General features: G+C 39.9%; 1 protein-coding gene across 1 annotated transcript in view; it reads left to right on the top strand.

Moving 5' to 3' along the window:
* Positions 1 to 26,375, top strand: part of ZDHHC2 (zinc finger DHHC-type palmitoyltransferase 2) — a 65,860-nt gene that overhangs the window by 21,675 nt on the left and 17,810 nt on the right. The window contains exons 2-7 of the mRNA XM_066380240.1: positions 7,395 to 7,421; positions 8,681 to 8,775; positions 15,177 to 15,297; positions 19,038 to 19,107; positions 20,469 to 20,501; positions 25,717 to 25,837. Of these exons, the coding sequence (XP_066236337.1) occupies positions 7,395 to 7,421; positions 8,681 to 8,775; positions 15,177 to 15,297; positions 19,038 to 19,107; positions 20,469 to 20,501; positions 25,717 to 25,837 (467 nt within the window). The remainder of the gene's footprint in view (positions 1 to 7,394; positions 7,422 to 8,680; positions 8,776 to 15,176; positions 15,298 to 19,037; positions 19,108 to 20,468; positions 20,502 to 25,716; positions 25,838 to 26,375) is intronic.

Raw genomic sequence — 26,375 nt, 5'->3', positions numbered from 1 at the left:
CGGCAGAGAGGGGACAATGTGGGCATGGTTAGGAAGCTTGTAGGCCCAGGGGGGCGGAAGCCTCGGGCTCCGGAGGACTGTGTGTGTGAGATGAGCTCAGTGAGGGAGGTGGGACTGCAACTGTCAATAAAGTTATAACAGCACGTTAGGATTATAAAGGGAAACGCAGTTTGATAAAGACTTAAACATGTGAATAGATCTGTTGCAAAGGAAATACATTCCAAACTGTTTGTTAGGGGAAATAAGGATCTGACTGGAAGGATAAATATGAACAAAATTGTTTTCTTAAGTCTGTCATTAATATGGTTTAGCAGCAATGTCATCAGTTTTTGGTTTTTTTGTTTTGTTTTGTTTTTGTGGCAGAGAGAGAGAGACAGACAGGGACGGAAAGTCAGGAAGGGAGAGAGATGAGAAGCATCAATTCTTTGTTGTGGCTCCTTAGTTGTTCATTGTCTCATACGTGCCTTGACTGAGGGGGCTACAGCAGAGCAAGTGACCCCTTGCTCAAGCCAGCGACCTTGGGCTTCAAGCCAGTGACCTTTGGGCTCGAGCCAGTGACCATGGGGTCATGTCTATGATCCCACGCTCAAGCCAGCTACCCCACACTCAAGCTGTTGAGCCCACGCTCAAGCCGGTGACCTCAGGGTTTCAATCCTGGGTCCTCCACATCCCAGTCCGATGCTCTATCCTCTGCGCCACCTCCTGGTCAGACATCAGTGACGTCAGTATTCATGGGAATGATTTTTAGCGCATCCTCCTACTGCCCATGCTTTGATCTTTAATGCTTTGGAAATGTAATAGAGCTTCTTGGAAAGTAGCTGAAAGGACAAAGGCTTCAAGGGGTTCCCACTGGCCAGTCCAGAGAACTCACTGGCATGTGACAGAGCATCTCCAATAGAGCCCAGCTCGCTTGCTGGAGTGAGCTGAGTAATGAGCATGTGCGGCAGTGGCCCTGACAGGCGTGCCAGCTGTGGGGTGTCTGGAGTAGAGACAGCGCATTTGAGTGATTGTTAAGAGTTTTCCTGGGAAAAGGGCCAGAGAAGTGGGATGGCAGCTTGAGGCGTGAGGTCAAAGGAGAGATTTGGTTAGGACGTGAAAGTGTCAAGCGTCTTTGTATTGGGACTGGGATTTTTGCCCTAATCTTCTGAATCTTCTGTGATTAATTGGAAATATGGAGGGTATTTTGTAATTTTTAAAATTTTCTTTTCCAATTACAGCTTACATTCAGTGTTATTTTGTATTAGTCTCACATGTGTAGCAGAGTGTTGATTAAGCATAATACTTTACAAAGTGTCCCCCGCCCGATATGTCCAGTACTGCCCGGGCACTATGCATAGTTATTACAGTACAGGGTGGGGCAAGAGTCGGTTACAGTTGGGAGTATGTGAAACAGAGTCTATTCTTATATTATTATTTATTGATAATTGTATTATTTTCTATATGAACAATTGTAAACCTACTTTTTGCCCCACCCTGTATTATCGACTATATTCTCTATGCTGTACTTCTCACCCCCCTATATTATAACTATCAATTTGTACTTCTTAATCCCTTAATTGAAAATGTTTAAGCCTGACCAGGTGGTGGCACAGTAGATAGAGCATCAACCTAGGACACTGGGGACCCAGGTTCGAAACCTCAAGGTCTCTCGCTTGAGTGCAGGCTCATCAGGTTGAGTGTAGGGTCACTGGCTTGAGCCCAAGGTCACAGGCTTGAGCAAGGGGTCACTGGCTCAGCGGGAGCCCCTGGTCAGGGCACATGAGAAGCAATCAATGAACAACTAAAGTGATGCAACTATGAGTTGATGCTTCTCATCTCTCCCTTCTATCTGTCTCTGTCTCTCTCTCATTAAAAAAAAGAAAATGTTTTAAGTAGCTATGTTCTTGCAGGGTTTTTTCCAGTTAGTTTAAAATTCTAACTAAAATGACTTCTCATAAACTTTAAGCTTTTTGAGCACAGGGACAAAGTCTCATTGTCATTTTATCCTCAACAGTGTAAGTATAGTCTAGTCAGTGAATGCTTTTCAATAAATGAGTTACAGGTAAGCAGAAAAAAATTAGAACTTGGCTATAAAGATATCCAGAAGATTCATTCATTAGACCTACATTTTTTGTTTTGGGGTTCTTCATCAGACTGCACGTATGGCCATAAATGTCATACTGTGTCAGACTGAATTTGGAAATATCACAGTGGTTTTGTTTAGAGGAGTTGCTGTATTTATGTAATATTGGTACATCATGCCTCCATAAGAGAGTTTAAATTTTAAGGCAAGAAAAGGAAAATTCCAATTAAGAAAAGAAAAAGATTACAGCAAGATACATTTGCAATGACAGTATCAAATTGTTCTAGCAATAATTATGTAACTGTTCTTTGCTAATTTAAGGAAGAAAGTACATTTCAAAAAATCTACTATGAAAGCATATCTTAGTATCTGAAGTTTTGGATTTTGAATGTACTTGTGACTAAAAATTGAACTAGATTTAAGTTACCAATAGTTTACTGGGCTACTATTTATCAATAGATGTGGGTTTTTGTTGTTGTTGTTGCTTGTTTGTTTTATAACAAATATAATATATAATCACCAAATCCAAATTTTTAAAAATTAGTTGATAAATAAATGGGACTATAATAATTTTTAGATGATCTCTGCTTTTAGCTATCATATGTATGTATAAATAATCTTAATTTGGCTAGGACTAGTTGTAGTCAGGTTTTGAGAGTTTGCCAAAGGATTTTATTCTTGTTTTCCCTCTAGCTGATACATAAAGATGTACTGTAGTTAATTTTCTAGATATATCTTCAATTTATTTATAATCAGTAAAAAAAAAACTCTTGTCTTGAGAATTGATACAAAACATCAAATACATACCTTCTTAGTAGAAGATTTCCAAAATAAAACAATTATAGAATCAAGTTGTGATGCTTAAATGTTTGTGTCAATTTGGCCAGTCTGTGGTGGCCAGTAGTTTCATTAAACACCAGTCTACTTGTTACTGGGAAGGTATTTTTAAAGATGTAATTAACATTTAAATCAATAGACTTTGAGTTAAGCAGGTTACCTTTCAGAATGTGGGTGGGCCTCATCGAATCAGCCAGGCTTTAAGAGGAAACACTGAGGTCCCCTAAATAAGAGGAGTTCTGCCTCTAGACTGCCTTCAGACCCAGGACTGCAACATGAACTCCCCTGGTCTGTCCGGCTCAGCTATTGTAGCACAAAAATAGCCATGTAACCAAATGGGTGTGTCTGCGTGCCAATAACATTTTATTTACAGAAACAGATGACTGGCTATAGTTGAACTGAGGTCTATAGTTTTCTGATCCCTGGTTTAAATGATTGCTTGATAATTCATGCAAAAGAGCTAAGGGGTGGTATATACATTTTTTAAGGATGTTTCATTCAAGCCAAGTTGGATCAAGAAACAGTTTAGACCCTGGCTGGTTGGCTCAGCGGTAGAGCGTCTGCCTGGCATGTGGAAGTCCTGTGTTTGATTTGTCTCACAGGAGAAGTGCCCATCTGCTTCTACATCCCTCCCCTTCTTCTTCCTCTCTCTCTCTTTCTCTTCCCCTCCCACAGCCAAGACTCCATTGGAGCAAAGTTGGCCCGGGTGCTGAGGATGGCTTCATGACCTCCGCCTCAGGCGCTAGAATGACTCCCATTGCACCAGAGCAACGCCCCAGTGGGCCAAGTATCGCTCCCTGGTGGGCATGCCAGGTGGATCCCAGTTGGGTGCATGTGGGAGTCTGTCTCTCTTTCTCCCTGCTTCTGACTTCAGAAAAATACAGAAAAATTTTTTAAAAAAGGAAACAGTTTATATCATCCTCTTGTATATTAGCAGTTATTACTTTGGCCGACAGTCTCGCTCTTCAACTTTGGTTTTACCTGTTTTGTTTTTACACGCAGATATCTTAAAGATCAATACAATAGCAACAAGTTTCTCTCTTAACCATTCTAAACCAATTCAGCCTTTTCTCTAATGTCCCACTCTGTTTCTTAGAGAAATGATTAATGAGAGAGAAGGGGGTTAGGCAGAAAGGGGAACCAGAAAACAACTGGCAACCCAAATTATCAGCCTTGCTGTATCTGTGAGGGCTCCTGATTCCAACATGTTATCTTTAAAGGTCTTCATTTGCTCTTGGCAAGCAGGAGCATCCTCCTGTGTAATGCTGGTAGTAATTTAGCATTCTCACTTTCTCTCTTTCCATATGCATCAGTGCCAAGAAAGTGCTACAGTTCCTTAGGGTCGTGACAGGGTCCTTGTTTTCCAGCTGCACTGTAACTAATCAGGGAAGTGTTTCAAGTTCTGGAAGTATACTGGAAAGTTAGAAACCTGGAAATCTTAAAATGTTATAACTCTAGGCCATGCACCAGAAAGCAATTAGGCTAATCCGAGATCAAATTAAATAAGTTTCTGAAATGAAAATAAACATAGTGAACCACAGTGTTACTATTATAAGTATTTGGATGATCACCAGATGTACGAATAGTAGATATTTCAGGAAATAATGTAGTACTCTTATCCCGAAGAGTAAATTGCAACCTTTTCATAAATAGTCATTTAAGAACAAAGATATTTGCATTTGAAAGTAACATTGTATTCAATGTGTTTTTACAGTGAGAAAGGAAATGTTGAAATTGATGATTCTGCTAAACTGGAAATGACAAAGTGAATCACTGACCTACTAAAGTATACACATTTAAGAGTATTAATATCCCCAGTATCACAAAAGTAGAGATATATACCTGTTTGTGAAATAGGTCAATTTGAAAATTTTGATACTGTTATTTAATCAATGGTAAGCCATAAGATTTTTGCTAGTATATATTAAACCATTTCAAAGTATGTAGTTATACACAACTTTACTTGCAACATTTATAACATACAGGAGTACTAGAATATATAAAAGGCTCTCAGTAAGTTAGGCAATGTAAACTAATGGGAAAGGGGTAATTCACTCAGAAGAGACAGGAGAAACCAATCATTATATTTTTTAACTAATGCTATACCCTTCACCAGTAATCATGGAAACCAGTACTAAAACAGTGGTTTTTATTTTTACCTAAGATATTGACAAAAGTTAAAGATTTATGTTTCTAGGAGATTGGGGAAGCTCAGATCTTTGTGGGCGTGGACTTGATACAGCCTTGTGAATGTTCACATTTTACTCTATACATTTTATTGAAACTGTATAACACAAACATGCATCTCTTTCCATGTCTAGAACTTGATTACTTTTTAAAAATAGAGGATCTGTAGATTTTGAAGTATAAGCTGTGAAGGAAAGAACTAGCTGTTAAAATCCATCTTTGAATGCGTATCAGTCAGTATGGTAGTGGTCCAGATTTAGAAGATTATCAACTCATGCTAACTGTACATTTTCTTTTTTAATTTCATTTTTGTTTTACTTCTTTTTCAATTCTGACAATGAGAGTCAGAAGTTAGCAAATACAGTTTCTTTAAAAGACCAGCACCTAAGGAATGCTCATTGAGAGTCATGCAGACGGAAATGTACAAATGGAGTCATACTTTCCTGATTCCTTAGACTTAGCTCCCTGGTAGAGTGGCAAATCTGGTCCCAGGGAGAGCCAGGGTCAGTTTGCAGCACTTTTGAAGACTGGGAAGTCAGCTACCAGAGAGAAATGCCAAGGGTCAGGCATAACAGACACACCTGCCCAGGGCCCTTCCCATGCTCTCTGATCACCCCCTGCGGGGGTTCTCGGAGAAAGTGACCTCTCCCCTCCAGCCTCTGACCTAAGCAGACGTGGGAGACGGGCCCTTTGTAAGTCAGGGATCCTCTGTGTCTGCCAGTCCTGTTTGGGGATCAGAAATGTTAAAGGTAATTGAGAGCCCAAGAAGGAGCCGCGAGAGATCTGGAAGTCATGTATTATTTGGGCTAAAAGAGAACGTTTTTAAAGAGGGACACAACTTGGAGTATGTGAAGGTCTATCGCCTAGATCAGGGGTCCCCAAACTACGGCCTACAGGCCGCATGCGGCCCCCTGAGGCCATTTATCAGGCCCCCGCTGCACTTCTGGAAGGGGCACCACCATCTGATTAGCCAAAAGCAGGCCCATAGTTCCCATTGAAATACTGGTCAGTTTGTTGATTTAAATTTACTTGTTCTTTATTTTAAATATTGTATTTGTTTCCGTTTTGTTTTTTTACTTTAAAATAAGATATGTGCAGTGTGCATAGGGATTTGTTCATAGTTTTTTTTTATAGTCTGGCCCTCCAACGGTCTGAGGAACAGTGAACTGGCCCCCTGTGTAAAAAGTTTGGGGACCCCTGGCCTAGATTTTCTGTTTATCACTAAAGGTGGGAAGCTTAGAAATCACAGGGAGAAGCCACGAAGAGGCGAATTTCAGGACACAATAATCTTGCCATCTTTCCTGGAGCAATCTGATACCTGGAAGGGACTGCTCTCCGGGGCCGGGGCTCCAGCGGCCTCTAGAAACGCCTGACCTGGCATTCAATAGCTCGCTTGGAAAAAGAGGTTGTTCAAAATCTCTCACAACATTACCCTCTGATTCCAATGCCTCTTAAGGCAATGAAATGATATATTCCAGGACTACAGCCTTTTCAAAAGCCAAGTAGCGACAAAAGTACACAAATAAGCAAAGTCAGTTTGCTCCAACTGAGATAGACCAGAATGACTTCTAGCACAAATGGAGGAAGACCAAATGCGAAACAAGACAAGTAGACGGTACAGAACAGCTCAGAACACGGCCTAGGTTAGCAAATTCAGTTTCTTGTCCCGGCTTGTTGTAGCTCTGAGGTCTCTGTGCTAACCTCCCTGCCGCCGTGGGGTATTCACAGCCCCTGAGCGACGGGGGTTCCCCTGGCACGTCCCATGGGCCCCTCATTATAGGTAGGGAGCAATTAATCGTTGGGCACAAGCATCTGTACTTATAAAGATGGGAAAAGGAGTGTGCGGCGTGGATGCAACATTCTGCTTTTCTTCCTGGAGTGCTCACGAGAAGGTTGCCTGCTTATAAGTAAGAGTCAGTGCCTCTGGAAATGGAGGGACGTGAAGAACAGCGCCTTTGTCCGACCCCGTTGTTGTACGGGAGGCGAGGCGGAGAAAGCAGTCGTTATTGGGGGGGGGGGGAGTAAGACGCTCGAGGGGCCGGCTCAGCAGGTTTTGTTCTCCTGTGGGAGCTGGGGCTGAAACATGATAGAGGCCTGGCTGTGTGTGGCTCCCTTCACCACCCTCCCGCCCACGGTGCTCGCCTCTCCTCTAAATAAAGTCGGACAAATATTTCAAGAATGCCGGCTTGAAGCGCAGTCGGGTGATTAACCTGCTCTAGTGCCCTTTGTCTCTGTCAGGCCCTATGTTTGCCATACGCTTAATGTAACCTATTTTCTATCTCTTTTTTTTTCCTATGTATTTCTCTAGTGTCCATGGAAAACATTGGAGAGCAAGGTAAAATATATTATTGTTTTAGATATAAAATCTTTAAGATAGCCTCATGAAACAAATAGCATTCACTTAGATTTGGTTGGGATAAATCAATGATTCTTTAAGAACGTGGAGACAAGATGGGGTTAAAGACATTCCAAGTCTCTTAGTCCCCAGACTGAATTCTGTCAAACGCTCAGCTGAGAACTCGAACCTGAAATGGCTGCAATTGTGCCAAAGATTCTAATGGGTTAAGATGTGGGAATATCAACAGTTTCCTGTTCCAGCTCAGACTATTACCCCATCCTGTGTCACCTACATAATTCATGGAAAAGACTATCGGCTCTAACTCTCTCACACTGATTTAGGGGCCTTAATGGATAATTTGATTTTTTTATGATTTTATAAATATGAGTATCATCATTCTTTTACATAGTTTAAATTGCTACTGTTTTAAAATACCAACTATGCTATATTTTAAATTAACACATTTTATTCAACTGTATCTTACAGAATTGTTATATATATTGTATATATACTGTGTATTCCAAAATTAATCATTATCACTGTAAACAAAAATTAATATTTTATGTTCACATAATACTTCAAGTATAAAACAACATACAGACTGTGTTTAGATATATATATGATCTGGAAAAAAAGTACCAGAATGCTTTTCTTAACAGTTGTATCCATGTGATAAGTAAGACACTTGAACATCCATTGGAAGAAACCTCTCTTTATCCAGATGGTTCTCTGTTTAAATATGTTGTCATCAGAACAGTGAGAGCCACCAGATTTGACTAGAGCTAAGCAAGTAAGCAAACAGCTTCTCAAATAAGCACCACTTTTGTGGTGCTTTATCTGTGTAACAAAGTTCTCAAAGCCTGGGCAGCTTGACATTTGGTTAATGCTGTTTACTATTTAGAGTTGCAGCAAAACTGCCCACTTTTACACTTCAGGAAAGATCTCCGTAAGCCATTTTGCCACTAGACGGGCTTGTCTGCAGACAGAAGTCTCTGATCAGCATCGTAGCTCTAACTCTGCCTTATTAGAGATTCTTGTTTTTAATTCTTGGCTTTACATATAAAAATTCATTCATTGAGTTGTGCTTATACCAGTAGGAGGTCAATGAACTTAGTTACAATAACAAAAATTGTTAATAAAAATTCAAAATAAAATGAGCTTATTATCACTGGTAATTTGGACATTTTAGAACAAGCAGATTATTTGTGAGTACCGATTTGCATGTTACAGTGATAATTCTGTTTCTCTCACTTCAGTTGTGTGCCTGATTGCTTATCATCTCCTTTTTGCAATGTTTGTCTGGTCGTACTGGAAAACTATCTTTACATTACCAATGAATCCTTCGAAAGAAGTAAGTTAAAATATTAGTAAAGTCACCCTAACATTGGAAATCAACAATACTGATGTCTAAAGAATGAATTTTGTCTTTTTGTTAATGTTGCGAACTTACTGAGTGTGATAACTTTTTTGAATATGAATGTGTTTATTAGTAAATACTTGAATTCATATAGTAAATATTTTTTGCACTGGAAGAGTATTATGTTGTCAATATTAAATCTGTTATGTGTTCTATTTCTACTTTAGAGTTAGACATCAAAATGGATGAATAGAGATAGATAGATAGATATGCTTCTTTTATAATTATCATACTAATGGTGTGTTAGTTGGCTATTAGCCACCAAGCAACAACGAAGGATTATTTCATCTCTGTATTCAAAGCCTATAGCTAGTCCACAGCTTCTAGGTATCCGGGCTTCTTGTATTGTGTTGTTCTGAAATGTGTAGCTTCCAATCCCAAGCTCGCCTCTTGACCTAAGATGGCTGCTCTGGTTCCAGCCATCATATCTACATTCCAGCCAACATTCCAGAAGAAGTAGGAAAGAAGAGTGGAAGTAAATGTCCTTCTCTTCAAGGACACTTTTTGGAAGTTGCTAATGCCATTTCCACTTACATTTTAGAATTTAGTTATATAGCCAAGATATATTTGCACAGGAGGCTGGGAGTGTAGTCTTTATTCTTTTTTTTTTTTTTGTATTTTTCTGAAGCTGGAAACAGGGAGAAACAGTCAGACAGACTCCCGCATGCGCCCGACCGGGATCCACCTGGCACGCCCACCAGGGGCGAGGCTCTGCCCACCAGGGGGCGATGCTCTGCCCCTCCAGGGCGTCGCTCTGCCGCGACCAGAGCCACTCTAGCGCCTGGGGCAGAGGCCAAGGAGCCATCCCCAGTGCCCCGGCCATCTTTGCTCCAATGGAGCCTCAGCTGCGGGAGGGGAAGAGAGAGACAGAGAGGAAGGAGGGGGGTGCGGGGGTGGAGAAGCAAATGGGCGCTTCTCCTATGTGCCCTGGCCGGGAATCGAACCCGGTCTCCCGCACGCCAGGCCGATGCTCAACCGCTGAGCCAACCAGCCAGGGCTAATCTTTATTCTTGATGGCCATGTTAGCCATGTTATAAGAAGCAAAGAGGGGATATTGGGGGTCAACCAGTAGCCTCAACCACAGAAGCTTTTAAGTAAAGTGATATGCTCAGATACACGTTTAAAAAAAATCATTTCTGGGTCTTTAATCATGGTTAAATATTCTTGGAATGAAGGGCTATATCTTACTCATTTTTATATCCTTGGCACTTAGTCCATTACATGTTTCTTGAATAGATATAAACTTTGTTCCAGTAATAATGTAGCTTCAGTAGGCTAACCTTAAAAAAAGACCAAGGTCTGAGCATCATTATGAATTGTTTCCTAAAGTAACATGTTTGAAATGCAGTTGTGGTCAAAAGGCTTATAATTATGCTCTGTGACAAAACCACAGCCCTTACTCAGAATTAATGGTATGCTCAGCCTGCAATGTATTAGATACAGCCTTTTTTTCCCCTTCTATTATCTGCTTATATTTTTCCTATCTCTTTTTCTTCCCTTCTACCATATTTACCCCTTTTCTTTGTCCCTCTTACCCCCACCCTGGCCTTAGTTGTAGGTTTGAAGGAAAATGTTAACTTCTATCATAGGTGATCTCATCCACTGTATTGATGATTATGACCTTACCTACGACCTCTTTGTTGAAAATTTCCAAATGTGTTTCTACTTCTGACTTTCTCCGTGAATGTCAAACATATATCCTCCCTGCCAAACAGGGCATTCTACTGACACCTCAAATATAACACATCAAAAACTGAGTTCACCGCCCTCTGTTCCCCAAACTGTGACTCATTCATTTCTTATACCGGTCAGTGCCACTGACATCCGCCTCATCATTCAAGCTGGATCTTGGCAGCCATGCTTGAGTCCTCTGGCTTCCTCACCCTGCTGCTGTTGTATGAATTCTGCTGCTGTTTTCACTTCCTAATATTTCTTCTTTAGTTCCTACCCCTCTTTCCTCCCTCCCTTCCTCCTTCCTTTGTTATTTCCCCTCCCTCCCTCCCTCCCTCCCTCCCTCCCTCCTTCCTTCCTTCCTTCCTTCCTTCCTTCCTTCCTTCCTTCCTTCCTTCCTTCCTTCCTTCCTTCCTTCCTTTTTTAGTCACTGATTTAATTCAGGGTCTCAATCACTTTTTTGTCTGAGACATTGCAGTTGGCTCCTATGTGGAGTTCCTGTTCTAATCTAGCCTACATTCCCTTCCCGGAACCCTGCAAAAATTTACCCTCCATCTGAAGCTAGAGTGACACATCCAAAACCAAACTTAATGCTTTGACTCCACTGCTGGTATCTGGCCAGCGGCTCCACGCATCCCCCAGGGTGAAGGCCAGTCTCCTCCGTCTGACAACCGTGGCTCTTGTCTCCATTTCTGACTTCCCACCTTATACTTGAGTAGTTCTTAATTACATGGAGTTTCCTGTGTACGTCGTGCTATTATTTTCTTTCGGAAATACTCGTATCTCCTTTCTCCTCCATATAAATATTTCATGCCTCTAAAGCATTGGATTATCCCAGAGCTCAATCTCTGGGCCTCTCTCATTCATCTACATAATGGCTTTGTGTATCATCTCATTCATTGCTGTGGCTTTCAAGTTATTATCAGTAGTCTGGTGCTCGCTTCCAAACTCCAGCCTCAATCATAGCTGCCTCTCTGGCATCTAATATGAGTTTCAAGTTCAACCTACCTGAAAACAAACTTCTGATTTCCCGTCCTCTCCCCTGATCCTCCTCTTTCGAAAGTTTTCCTGTGTCAGTAATGACAGCTGCATTCGTCCCGTTGTTCAGAAAACCTTGGGGTCATCCTTAGCTTCTCTTCCGCTCTCAGACCCACGCCCCATCCATCAGCGCACTGTGGAAGGCGTACGGCTCGGAGTCCCTCGGGGGAGCTCGCGTCCCCTCCGCTCCTTCCACTCTGGTCCGGGCCCCGTCCTCTCTCGCCTGTCTGCTGCAGTGCCCTCCCAACAGGTTTCCTGGCTTTCGTCCTCACCCTCTTCTGCACATTTTCAACACAGTAGCCAGAGTCGTTCTTTCAAAAACAAGACAGATCACATCATATCCTGCTTCCTCTCGGAGCTTTCCTATGATATCTGAGCCCACTCAGAGTACAAACCTCGTGTTTCCACCATAGCCTCAAAGATTGCCCGTGGCTGCCCCCACCCCTGCTCTGACCTGCTCTACTCTTCAATGGCGCTGTTCCGTCACCTTGCTGTTTCATCAGCATGCAAAGTGTGACCCTCCTTCAGGAGCCTTGAAACCTGCTATTTCTTTTTGACCTGGAACCTCTACTCCTGTGTGACCAGGTTTCTCGCTTTCTTCCTGTCTCTACGTCTCTGTTAAGTGGTACCTTAGCTTTGAGGTTTTCTGTGACCACTCTGTATAAAGTAGCAAACCCTGCTTCCCTTGGCATTCCCTAGAAACCAGACCTTACTGTATTTTTCTCTATAGCTTATCATTCTAGAACACACCCCTATTTATTTTTATACCATGCCTAGAATATAAGCTTTAAAATGGCATGAACTTAAACCTGTTTCCTTCACTAATCCATCACCAGTATGAAAGCCATGTCTCACTCATAAAAGGTACAAAGTAAATACTTGTTAAATAATTGAAAAGAGAGAAGAAGTTATGTGTATGGATGCAACTTTGTGTCTATAGCTTTGGAGGGGACTCTAAATGACTTCTAATTTCTCTCTCAAAGGTGATGGGCTAAGAATGATGAGGGAATTAGGTGTGGGAGGACAGAAAAGGTCTGAAATAGTGCTCAGATCAAGGGGAACAGTGAATGATACAAAACGCTGAAGAAGTAACACAGTATTGTCGGAGCGGTTGAGACTTTTGACAGTGAAGTTACAGCTTTACGAGGCCTGGTTCGATAACTTTTCCACAAAGCACATATTTACCTTCTTTGATTCATGTAACTGTGTGAGATAGATACTATTCATTAATTACCCTTTGACAGCTGTAACTATAGGTTCTGAACATTAGCTAATTGTCCTAAGGCATCAAGGGCTAGGGTGTGGCACATCCACTGCTGACATTTAAACCAAAGCCCTATTGACCATCAAGGCTGTCCCCTGTCACAGTGCCAGGGACAGTGGGCACAACAGTAGGTGGGGTGCTCAGGATATTAATTGGAACATGGGAAGAAATGGAAAAACTTCTATCTATATATTATTCTTTTAATGTTTCTCCCTTTTTAAAATTTCACATATAAGGTATATAAATATTTGCTAATATTACATACATAAATTAATATGGATATATTGGCAGTGTGATCTCAAGTTGTTTTTAAACTGATAGGAATACATGATTAAAAGATTTTGGAGACTGTTGTGGTGAAAGAAAGAGCCCTTGCTGTCTGGTTAAGAATCTTCAGTTATTCCATTAATAAAATGCAAAATCTTGGGCTAATTTTCTATTTGACCTACAAATCATTACTCACTTGTAAAATGCGGGTTCTGCACTTACTGTAAATTGATAAGAAAGTGATCTCATGTGCTAAAAACCCTTGGAAAATGGGCCTAAACAAGTAGGAGATGAGGTTAGATGAGAAAATAATATTAATATTTTTCATACTATTGAGAGAATATGAGAAATCTAGAACACTTGAATTAAAACTTTCATCATAGCAAGATTGTTAAATAGATCTTATAACCATTCTAAATTACACTTAGAAAATGAAGGCTGAGCCGAGGAAAAAAAAACATCCCACCACATTGATTCAGTTTATATTCTGAATTTCTTTCTGGTTAATTTTTTTCACATAATAGTCCATTGTTGGCTCATTTTCATTTTTAATAACAGCATAATATTCTCACTGAAACATTATAGTTTACCCAGTCTCATCTCAACTTGGCTATTCCGGCTGATCGCAACTTTTCATATTATAAACAATGTTGCTAACATGTTTGTACTTAGAGCTTTGTTCATTTTTGGATTATTCCCTTAATATATATTCTCAGAGGTAGAATCACTGGATCAAGGAAATTTCAGTCACTTGCTAAATTGTTTCCCAAAAGGATTGTAGACACTTATATGCAATGTCTCCAGTTTTATGAGCTCCTAGGCGTTGCAGTTGTTCTTAAGAAAACTGTAGCCAACTTCATAGGCAAAAAGTTTTGTTTTAATTTGTACATTTTAGGTACTTGTGAGGTTATATATATGTTTGTTTTTGTTTTAAGTGAAAACTATTATTAGATTCTTAGTTTTTTAGTTTCTTTATTGTTTCTATATACTTTTCTTTGATCTGTATGTGAGTCCAGATCTTAGTTTCTAATATCATTCTTCAGTATAAGGAAGGAGGGCTTTTTAATAGCTGATTCTAGATCTAGAACAGGAAATATTCAAGATGAGCCAGGAGCATCTGAAGGTCCCAGACAATAAGGAAGTTTAAACAGACTTTCATAGGAATTCAAACTGACTCTTAAAACTGTTTTGTTTTGTTTTTTGTGACTACCATATTGAAACCCAAACAAATTTTTATTTCTCTCAAATAAGTATTTTTTAGTTGATTGGGGCAAATTGACAGTATAAGAAGTAAAATTAATGATTAGTCTCTTTTGAGAATTCATGTAATAATCAGCCCTAAGTTAAGAAGACAGGTACCATATGATTTCACTAACACGTGGAATCTAGTGAACAAAATAAACTAACAAAATAGAAACAGACTCATACATACGGAGAACAGACTGACGGCTGTCAGAGGGGAGGGGATATTGGGGGGCTGGGTGGAAAAGGTGAAAAAATTAAGCAAAGAAAAAAACCTTTCAGACAGACAACAGTGTGGGGATTGCAGGAGGAAAAGGAGGGGAGAGGGGGTGGAGGAGGCTGGAGGAGGAACAGATGGTGATGGAGGGAGACTCGACTTGGGGTGGTGAGCGCACAATGCCATATACAGGTGATGCATTATAGAATTGTGCCCCTGGAACCTGTATAATTTCATTAACCAATGCCAACCCAGTAATTTCAATAAAAATTTTTTTAAAAGAAAAATTTATCTAATGAGCCAAATTTATTTATTTTGCCATTGAATCTACTCATATTACCAATATTTGGATACAACTCTGTAGTCTCTAAAGCACCTTGACTGTTCCTTTTTAGTTTCACAAACATCTGAGGAAGTGGGTATTCTTACTTACTATTGTTGTTCTATTTGCTTGATGCTTGCTAATAACCTGTGATGTTAACAGACCTGCCCAGATTCCAAACTCTTATTACCTCTCTGAATTTATATGCTATCTACCATTAATATTTTATAAATGCCTTTTTCTGGGGTAGTAGATCAATATGCTATTGTTTCTTTGAAAAAAAATACTGATTAAAATTTAAATCTGTTCCACAGTTCCATCTCTCTTATGCAGAGAAAGAATTGTTGGAGAGAGAACCGAGGGGAGAAGCCCATCAGGAAGTTCTTAGGCGAGCAGCCAAAGACCTTCCCATCTACACCAGGACCATGTCTGGAGGTAGACGTCAATAACCAGGGCTTTGCTCAGTAGCTTGCGGTAACTGAGAGACAGCATAGTTATTATATACTTGAAACTGTCAAGGACTCACTGAGAAACATTGTGCTGTATCTCCGATTGCTATTGAGACTTTATTGCACAGCTCCATAAACACAAGGGAAGCATGAGTAACACTGGCACGGAGATCTCAGTCAAATTACAGCTGACTTTCCATCTCCTCCGCTTACTTGGTTGTGACTGTGAATGTGGAGATCTTGATTTGTAGTAGTATTCATTCTTAAAGGCTTAATTATAGACCTTCTTATTCTTATTTAATTTAATTTAAGGGAGCAATATCTATAATGAATATAACATTGATCATTTTATATATCTTTATAACAGTAATTATACAACTTATATAAAAGGTAAGTAAGGTATCGATACATTTTTTCATCTTGAAAATTGATGGCAATTTTTTAACAAATGCAACTCATAAGAAATTTCTATTACTTGGGTCAGATTTAAAGATAATTTAACAACTATCTAATTAAACAATTGTCTTTAAACAACACATGGACTATGGACAGTTACCTACCAAGACTTATCCAGAACCTTTGTGACTTGAGACCTGCGCTGCTCATGTGGGTAGCCACCAGCCCCATGTGGCTATTGAGCACGTAAAATGTGTCTAGTCCAAACTGAGAGGTGCTTTAAGTGTGAAATACACAACTGATTTCAGAGATTTAGTATGAAGAAAAGAATGTGAAGTATCTTATTACTGTTTTATATCTATTTCTAATGCAGTTTAAAATCTTAATTGAATCTAACTCTAAATCACACAATACTTTTCTTGTTTGTTCTCACGGTTTCTCAATAACCTAGTGGTAATTCTCTGATTCAATATTACGTCTCTGGTTCTATCGCACAAAGACAGAGATGTGCTTATGTGTAAGTTCGTGTATATTTACCCTATATAAACCTGCTGACAATGACAGTACCAGGTTCAAAACCCTTGTCTCCCCATTTCTAGTGCAGTGTTTTTCTATTGTACCCTTGACCCCGAGTTCAGAGAAAGGGCTGAAGCATAAGTCATCCCAGGAGAAACATGAATTTTCATTAATAATAGCAACTCCAGATGGGATCTGGAAGTCATCTCCTTGTGTAGTTTATATGACGTTAAGGCTGGCATCTTTTGTTCCTCTCAGATATTGTGTGCCCTCCTGAGATGAACTTACGATTCCCAATATTTGTAAAGAGTCTAGAACAGAATCTGGACTTCCTCAATAATCTATTTTCAGTCCAAACATTCTGGTTGCCTGCTAAAATCAGCATTAACTGGCTCCAGGCACTGGCGGAGTTAAATTGCACGCAGTAAACTAGATTGTCGTGTTGGTGCGGTTGATCCCCTTCTAGAATATGCAGACCGGAGATCTAGGTGTGATTCAGCAGGGGACTAGCCACAAGTGCACAAAGGTGGGAGTGGGAGAGGGTGTCGCTTCCCCACCACCTCCAGCCACACCCTCTGGGACCCCTGTGCTCTGCGGATAGCTTCCTCCCTCTCCCTGGGAAGGTCTGTGCACCAAAGCAACAGAACAGTTCAGTCGGGGTTCACACACTTTCTACTCTATGGAGAATTGCAGAAAGTGGGTACTAATGTCATTTAGGATTTTACCATTCATTCTAAATCCACAGGGCTTCCTCTAAACCAAGAAGAGAACAATGCCAGCCGCCAGGGTTACCCTGAGGTCTGCACACAGAGAACAAATTCAGCCCCGGGGCAAGCTTGGCCATGGGCGAGGTTAGGGCAGGGGCTTGAGTCGGCTGGTCTCACTTCTGTTTGTCCTCTGCGTTCTTCTGATCTACCCACATTGTGCTTTCTTACAGGGCTCTTCACACTTCTTTACATCATTATTTATTTTTATTAATGAGGACTATTTACGTTATTAGCTCTCTGTTGCCCTTGATCTTTTCCTACCAAAAAAAAAAAAAAAAAAAAAACCCCAAAAACTAGTTTTTTGACTAGAAAGGTAACAACAGTTAGAGGTACAGAGTTTACCATTGTGCACAACTGTTGAGGATGTTTTCTTTTCAACATGTACCAACAAGTTTTAAATGATATAAGTAATATATGAATACATCCCTTAAAATTTCCAAGAAGACAGTTAAAATTACCCTTCGGCTGGGAAGAGTTTCTGAACAATAATCAGATTGTTCATTTGAAATGACACTGGGATGATTTTAGTTGAACATAATCTGGTACTTGAAGTGTTTTTCTTTAATTAGAAGACCAGATTTTTGTGTACAAAGCTGTATTTTACGCCGCTTTGATTTCCTGTGGGTTATTGCCCGCTCTGGGTGGAGAGTGTTTTGCCTAGCACACTCTGAAGTAGGGATGATCAGCAGCTGGAGAGAACCCCGCATTGCCCGCGACGTCTCCCAGACATTCTGCGACTTTGGACCGTGCAGCCCGTTTGGAGCTGCTCGTCCCTTGTGCTCCTGCTGAGCGCTCAAAATGTCCCTCCAAGTGCAACGTACACAACAGGTTCCAGAGAGCTGCTATTCAAAACACATCAAATGTTATTAATATTTCCATATTGGTTATAGCAAAATAATATTATGGGTATATTAGGTAAAATAAAAGATATTATTACAATTCATTTCCCCTGTTGCTTTTTAGTTCTTTTACCGTAGCACCTAGAGAATGAAAAGTGCCCACGTGCGGCTCACAGTACATTTCTCTGGACGAGACTGCCTTGCACTTCAGCGCTTTGCCCGAGCCAGGGAGACCTCATGGCGGCGCCGGGAATGCTCCTGTGGGACTTTTCCACTCAGGAGGCGATCAGCAAGGCCGTGTGGTTCTTCTCTGCAGTTCCTGAAAGAGGGGTTGTGAGGCTGATTGAGAACTTATTTCCCACTGAGGCTTTGCTGTTTGAGGAAAGCTCATTTTATTCTTAGTTTATAGCAACCGTTTCCTTTTTCAGAGATTACAATATTAGCTAACATACCTTGGTAATTATTTATCGCAAATATTTTTTTCAAATTTTAAATTTGTTAAGTTTGTTTTTACTGATCCTACAGGACTGCCCACTTAATAACTGCTTTTCTATACTCTCGTGAGCCTGCTTATATCCGGTCAGGTGTCAGTCGACTGACGGAGCCTCTCCATATCAGTTATTCCTAATTGTCTTTGATACCTGTACCGAAGGACAAAGGATCAGGTCTTCAGTTACAAGAATTGAACTTCTTATTGGAAATACTTCTTCCAATACTCACGTCTTAGCTTGTACCTCACCCAACAGAGAAGATGGGAGATCTTTTCAATTAAACAACTTTAAAGAGCTTATTCACACATTTCTAAAATGTGTCTCCCATAAATTTTCTAAAATGTGGTTGTATCCTATCCTCGTTATCCTGGTAAGGTACAGGAAATAACTGGTTTAATTGAGAGAGGCATTTTATTGACTCGGATAGAAATGGACCGATTTACACTCTTGTGAACCTTACAGTAACCGTTGACAATCAAGGATGCCCTAGAAAAATTTCCCCCAAAGATTCTCCATCTTGGGAAATGTCTCCAGAGAACTGAGACTGTAGGCAGATCATTCCATTTTTGTATTTAAACAGAGCGGACTGTCTCATTTTACCAAATTTAAGTTTGGTGTGCTTTGTAGGAGTTAAATTTGAATGAAGGTTAAGAGCCGTTTAATTGACTGTTCAGTTCATTGTTCAATGTAAAGCTAAGTGGAGCCTTTTGTTCCTAGCAATCCGATACTGTGACAGATGCCAACTTATAAAACCAGATCGCTGCCATCATTGTTCCGTCTGTGATAAGTAAGAGCACCTTTTACTTCCCAAATGTTTACGTGCTGGTGGTCTTTTTATTGAATGTGTTTCTTTTCTCACTGTTTTTTCAGATTATTTCCTTTTTTCCTTATTTATGGTCTCAGACTTTTAGCTAGGAAACATAATTGGCATGATCACTTGCATTAATAATGAGTATGGTTTAGGGCCAAAATCAGTTGTCTCTTTTCCCCCAGATTCGTACTGACATGAGTGAAGTACGTGACTTTTAGCAACTCAGATCTGGCTCGTTTGATTTAGTAAATATTTCTTTTGTGGCTCTTGCCCATCTTTATAAAGATAACTCAATTAACTTCATGACGGTCAGATTGAGTTATTATATACTTGGTCTACCCACAAGAACAGTACTACTTAGCTTAAGAATTATTATTAAAGGAAAAGTTTTATCCTGTCTGTAAATCTGTTGACACTCTGCACTTTCTTTAGCAGAAGATAGTTATATATTAACACATTGTATTGTTTTTAGATATTAAAGCATGTGTATTTTGAATTGAAGCTTCTGTTATTATATCCTAACTGGAATTGGCTATCATCTTTATTTTGGAAAAGGGCTTTCACTAATATTTAGTTTTTACATAATTTTGCAATATTTTACTTGCCACAACTCTTCTGAAATAACATATATAAGGTCTACTGGAAAGTTCTGTCCGTTTTGGAATAAAACAAAATACAAATTTTTCTTGCCATCAATAAACTTTAATAAATAATATAATTGTCATTATTATTAATGATTTCTTGCCAGCATGAGGGAAATTTGTATGTCCCATTTTTGAAGAGTGTTTTATCTTTTGATGCGAAAAATTGAACCAGTGCTTGTTTGATATCTTCTTCAATTTTGAATTTTTTGCCCTTCAAAAAATTTTGTAAGGACAAAAACAAGTGATAGTTGGAGGGTGCTAAGTCCAGGGAATATGGTGCATGTGACAGAATTTCCCAGCCTAGCTCTGCAATTTTTTGATGAGTCCCCAAAGCAGCATGTGGCCTGGCATTATCATGATGCAGTATGATGTTCTTCCTATTGAACATCGCCAGCCTCTTTTCTAAACTTTGTTTTAGTTAATTTGCTACGTCAGTATGTATACATTAAGTGATAAAAATAGAGAGGCACACATAAACATACTTACATGTCGAAACTTGTTGTGATAGAAATGGACAGAACTTTCCGGTAGACCTTATATATTATTATATATGAAATAACATATGTATATGTTAAATATATGTATGTAATAACATGCATATATATAAAATAACAAACATATATAATATATTTTATAATTTAGTCAGACTGAATTGCTATGGGGTGTTGAGTTTTGTGTGTGTATATTTTTTAGGTGTATTTTGAAGATGGATCATCACTGTCCATGGTGAGTCTGGCTCTATGCTTAAACACATGTTTGTCCCTTAAAACTTAATAAATGGAGTCACTTACCTACTTAAATCTTTTTACAAATGAAATCAGCCATAACTAATCTAGGATGTACTTTCAGATTTAACTTCTGATATTTGTTTAATTTAGTTAAAAAGAGTCTTTATCCGGGAGAATTTCCATGAAATAATTTTAAAGCCAATAGCTTAACCATTTAAAAGTTAATTGCTCATGTTTACTCAGAACAAACGGTTTTCTTTGTATGCTTATGCATAAACATAGACATTCTAAAATACTCCCCAGAAATTACACCAAAATGTACATATAAACACAGCAGCTGATTGGAAGCTCCTAATGATTAGTTCATCTAAAGCTCTAACAGTTTATTTTACCTAAACCTTGGCATTAAGAAGAATAGCAAATAAGCAGATACACACATGTTGAAATAAGGGTTTTCACCTAAAATTTGTTAACATGTAAAAAGATACTTCTAAGTCATGAAATTAGGTGACTTGATAGAGCGTTGTTTTAAAGCTCTAATTAATAATGAAGGTTGATTCTTCTACCTTTTCCTGTAACTTCTCATCGCGGCGTGCACAGACCTTTGACAGTCACACTGAGGTTGCCATTCAGGTTGGATTTGGCCATTAAGGGTGATTGTTGCACAAACCGTATCTTCTTTCAGGAGTGGCACTTGAGAAAGCTACGCTAGTTATAGGTTGAAACATATATATGTATATATAGGGAATGATTATCTCAGTTGCGGTAACAATAGGGAAATACCAGCTTTCCTGTCTTCTATATTCCTCTTCAGGATACCTTTTTCCTTTTGTCTATGTAGATTTTCTCCTTTAACATGCTAAAGGCTCCTTAACTCCTATGAGAAGGGTGTTCTCAAAAGAGATCTCATTGAGTAACCTCCATTTTGTATTAGTTTTCTTTGTACTCATTCTTTTGCTTTCCTCATCCTTCCATCCATCTCATTCATTCTGTTCTCATTCTCAGCAAGTAGTTTCCATCCTCCTTATATTCCTCTATTGACCCACCCATAGTGTGTGCCATCAGTACCCCCCAATGCCCCAGTGACACACCTGTGAGCGCACTGCACCTGCAGGGGGAAGTTCCCATGCCCGCTGACGGCTCCCCACTTGAGACACCTGTTTCTTTGCTGCTCTGCCTGATGGGTCCCTTCTACCTGGGGAGGTTTGCTCAACTCCTAAGCCTGGCCGTCCAGAAGTTCAAGAGGCAGCTCTCAGCCACTGAGGGGCTGGTTAAGAACACATGCTTTGTGCACTTTTCTCTCATTCTTGTTTTGAAGAAACTGTACCCAAGTTCTTATCTCGGGGTATGATCACCTTCTTTCTGGACAGCAGTGTATTCTAGATAGAATTTAGCAGAGTGGTCAAGAAACCAGGCATACAGTTGACTCTGGTTTTTCTAACTTAAAGTAATAAGAGATTGTGACGAGGTGGAAACAGTCAGAATTAATCCTAAATCAGTCCGTACCTATAAAGCTTGTCACGTCCTTGCTATATTCACAAAAATTACAAACATAGAAAGTACTGATTTATGATGATAGCAGTCTTTCTAAACCTGCGAGTAATTTGGCTTTAAAGAATCCAATAGGAGAATGTGACAGTCTTTCAGATTTTGACAGACCCTAGGAAGGAAGTGAAGGGGAACAGCTATAAGACTCCAGAGTTTTTAAAGTGAGCTCAGCTCGCATACCTGCTGTCCCTGGCAGCCGCGAGTGGCAGCACAGAACAAGTAGAATGGACTCCTGCCGTGCCCTTCAGTGGCTGTGTCACTGCCTCTCTGCACTGTTGCCTGCCAGCTGCCACCACTGTCCCAGCCTCCGCCGTAACTCTGGGGACCTCCCTGCAGAAAGCAGTAGCCGGGCTACTTTGTAAAAGGTTCGGTGTCCAAGGCCTAATATTTACTTGGTGTCAGCTGAATGGAGCAGCCATTTTATTTATCTGTAAATTTCACATTAAATTTTAAATTAAAAAAGGTGTTGATTATACATACCTGTGGTTCTACATTCCAAAAAAAAGGTACAAGTGGTTTTTTTCTAGTCACCACTAAAAATAAATATATATTAACATTAAATATTACATTAAAATTAAATAAATATTACTATATTTCTTCAAGTATAAAATACATGTCAGACTCGAAAATACCCAATTTATCATTCACTTTCTTCTGTGTCTTCTGCCATTGACATGCATCCTGCTCTTCAGTTAAAACCTCAGTTAGACATTATAAAATCTCTGATCAAAAAGCATTTTTCTGTAAAAATACTACGTATCATTTCATACCAAAGCTGCTGCTCCCATTTCTGTAGGAAGAGAAACAATCTTTCTCTCGCCTCTAACTTTCCCCTCATTTATAAAGGGTCATTGTCTTCGCCCTCCTTGTCCCCGGTCTTACAGCCTCTCAGCCCACGCCTACCCGTCCCCTTTCTTTGTAGCCAACACAAGTAAGCCGGGGGACTCTCCTGTGTCCTTGAGGGAAAACAGAATTAGACTCGGCTGGTGTGTCCCTGTTGCAGGGTTATTCCTTGACATCCTGTCATTCAGATGTCATAAAAGGCCATTTCAGTAATTGGTTTGCACTCACGCCAGAACCCCTATCGCTGCAAATAGAACTGCTGTCGTTAACAGTCTATGCCCACAGTTTCTGACATTTTTGTAGGTCTGTCTATTGTATACAAGACCCCCAAGTTCCAAAATTACTAAATCTAATGCTATTCTCTTCACCTTCTATTATTCGAGGTAGAAAATATAAACGTTCCCGCCCCCTAAATTTCCAGGTTATTCATAAACTAAGTCAGTGTTTACCTTTAAATTGTTTTTAATTTTAAAGTTTTTTTAAATTGTAGTAAAAACACTTCCGTGAGATCTACCCTCTTAAATTTTTAAGTGCACAGGCAGCCTTGCCAACCGCAGGGACAGCACTGGGCAGCGGAGCTCTGGGACTGACTCATCCAGGAGAACAAGGGCATGGAGTAGACATTGGTCATGCGGACACAGTTTCACTTTTAATCTAAAAAGGAAAGTGTTTCCGTTTATTAATGAGTCCCTAGAGCAGTGGTTGTCAACCTGGTCCCTCCCGCCCACTAGTGGGCGCTCCAGCTTTCATGGTAGGCAGTAGCGGAGCAACCAAAGTATAAATAGATTTAACTAGAGTAAGTTGTTTTATAAAGATTGATTCTGCCAAACTTAGCAGAAATCTGACATAAAGTATGATACTTAATAAGTAATTAGTATTCTATGCTTTAGCTTGCTGTAACTCTGCTTTACAAATTTTATAAAGTAAAGTTACTTCTCTACTTTATAAATCACCATTACTGTGGAACCGGTGGACAGTTAGAAAATTTTACTACTAACTACTACTACAAAAGTGGGCGGTAGGTATAAAAGGTTGGCTACCCCTGCCGTAGAGAGTGAGATTGCTTGACCAGCATTTGAGTAAGAACACAGCCTTTGAGGAGAGGAAGCTGCAGGTGTGTGTCTTACATGGGGCTTAGTGGTTCCAGGTGACAAGCGATCGGCCACCTTCACTGGGGTGTTTGTGTCACATTCACACAAGGTCTCCCAGTCACTCCCTTGTCTTTATGAAGGGGAGGGGGGAGAAGCAACCTGAAAGTGTGGCTATAAAAGTCTGAGTTGTAGTTGTATTTCTGTTTATGGATATTTGGTTTGAATTCTTACCCACTCATCCCACCCCCCACCCCCCATGTCGTATATAATGAGTTTAGAGTTAGAACTGAGGACTAGAAATCTCCATATTCGTAGTCATGGACTACAGAGCTGGCTCTCAGAATGCTTGTTACAGCCAAGGACAATGAAATTCTTATAGGCTGTTTGACTTTGTCAGGGCCACAGAATTATTCAGTGTCAAATATGCATTATGACCCTGGCTGTCTGGCTCTGCATCCTATTTCTTGTCTTAAATCTCCCATTTTATGTTCTCTGACAATCTGGCTGCCCCGGTGTTCTGCAGACAGTAGGCAAGGAGTAGTTTGTGAAGCTATTTCATCTAATTTGGGAAAACTTGAAAGATCTGAAATTACTTAGTTATAATCGGAAATCAAACCCCAAGGTAACATAGAAACATAACTTAGTAAATTTCTCATTTCTGCCTAACTTCATTAAGTTACTTACACGTTCTGTGCTTTTAGGCATGTGCTCATTTGTATAATTGGACATGAAATACAGTTGATCCTTGAACAATGTGAGGGTTAGGGGTGCTGACCCCTGCCCAGTCAAAAATCCACGAATAACTTTTGACTCCCCAAACCATCAGTTGTCCCTTGGGATCCACAGGGAATTGGACCCCCTCAGATACCAAGCTCCAAGGATGCTCAAGGTCGTTATAAAAAATGGCAGAGGACAATGCACAACGTCGGCTGTTTGCATCTGCGGATTCCCAATCATGTATTGAAAAGACTGTTTTCAATCCAAGGTTGTTGGTAGAATCTACGGATGCCAAACCTGGGGGTGCAGATAGCTGACTGTATATTCATTGAAAAAAAAAAATCTGTGCGTAATGGACCCCGGCTGTTTAAACCTATGGTGTTCAAAGGCCAACAGCATAGTTATATCAGGGGTCCCCAAACTACGGCCCGCGGGCCACATGCGGCCCCCTGAGGCCATTTATCCGGCCCCCGCCGCACTTCCGGAAGGGGAAGGGGCACCTGTTTCATTGGTGGTCAGTGAGAGGAGCATAGTTCCCATTGAAATACTGGTCAGTTTGTTGATTTAAATTTACTTGTTCTTTTATTTTAAATATTGTATTTGTTCCCGTTTTGTTTTTTTACTTTAAAATAAGATATGTGCAGTGTGCATAGGGATTTGTTCATAGTTTTTTTTTATAGTCTGGCCCTCCAACGGTCTGAGGGACAGTGAACTGGCCCCCTGTGTAAAAAGTTTGGGGACCCCTGGTTATATGATTCATGATTGATTAAAGCAATATTACATATCAAATTTAAAGAATTTAAACACAGAATTCCTTTTCTATGAAATGGATTTTTTTTAAAAAAATATTTGCATAGGTCAAGAAATCTTACGGATTGCACTTAAGAAATGCCGATACATTTTAAGTGATAGGAAACTGTATTAAGTGATATAAACACTGTATTAAAGACGAGCAGATGTGTACCTATGTTGAAAATGTATAACTCATCGAAAATGTTTTTGTTTCGTCAACAGGGTGAACAATTGCGTTGGATTTTCAAATTATAAGTTTTTCCTCCTTTTCTTGGCTTATTCTCTGCTGTACTGCCTTTTTATTGCTGCTACCGATTTACAGTATTTTATCAAATTTTGGACAGTAAGTCATTACCTTGTTGACTTTTCTTTCAGTGTAAAAATATATAATTTTTCATCAGTGAATTATTTTAGATGTTGATTCTATAGAATTGAGCTCAATTATGTATAGTCACTCCTCGTTATTTGCAGATTTTTGTTTATGAATTTTCCATCTTGCTAAAAAGTTCCTCTGTTACCTGGAAATCAGCACTTACCGAGCCTCGTGGTCATTTGCAGGCGTAGACAGAGCGGCCAAAAGTCTGCGTGGCCCGGTGTGCACATTCTCAGTGGAGATCAAGCAAGGAGACTCTGCCTTCTTGCTTCAACTCTCAGATTGTTACAAGTGTGCTTTTCAGCCTATTTAACGCCATGTGTGTTTTTGCATTTTTGTGCTTTTCGTTGGTCATTTCTCTGTTCAAAATGGTCTTCAAGCACAGTGCTGCAAGTACCGTCCAGCGTTTCTGAGCGCCAGTGTGATGTGCTTTCTGGATAAGCTTCCTACAAATATGAGTTACAGTGATGTCGGGTGTGGCTTCTACAGTAGTGAATCAACAACAAAT

The sequence above is a fragment of the Saccopteryx leptura genome, chromosome 4, assembly GCF_036850995.1.
Source record: "Saccopteryx leptura isolate mSacLep1 chromosome 4, mSacLep1_pri_phased_curated, whole genome shotgun sequence".
Classification (NCBI taxonomy): Eukaryota; Metazoa; Chordata; class Mammalia; order Chiroptera; family Emballonuridae; genus Saccopteryx; species Saccopteryx leptura.
Note: the sequence above shows the minus strand (reverse complement) of the source record. Positions and strands in the feature narration are given on the sequence as shown.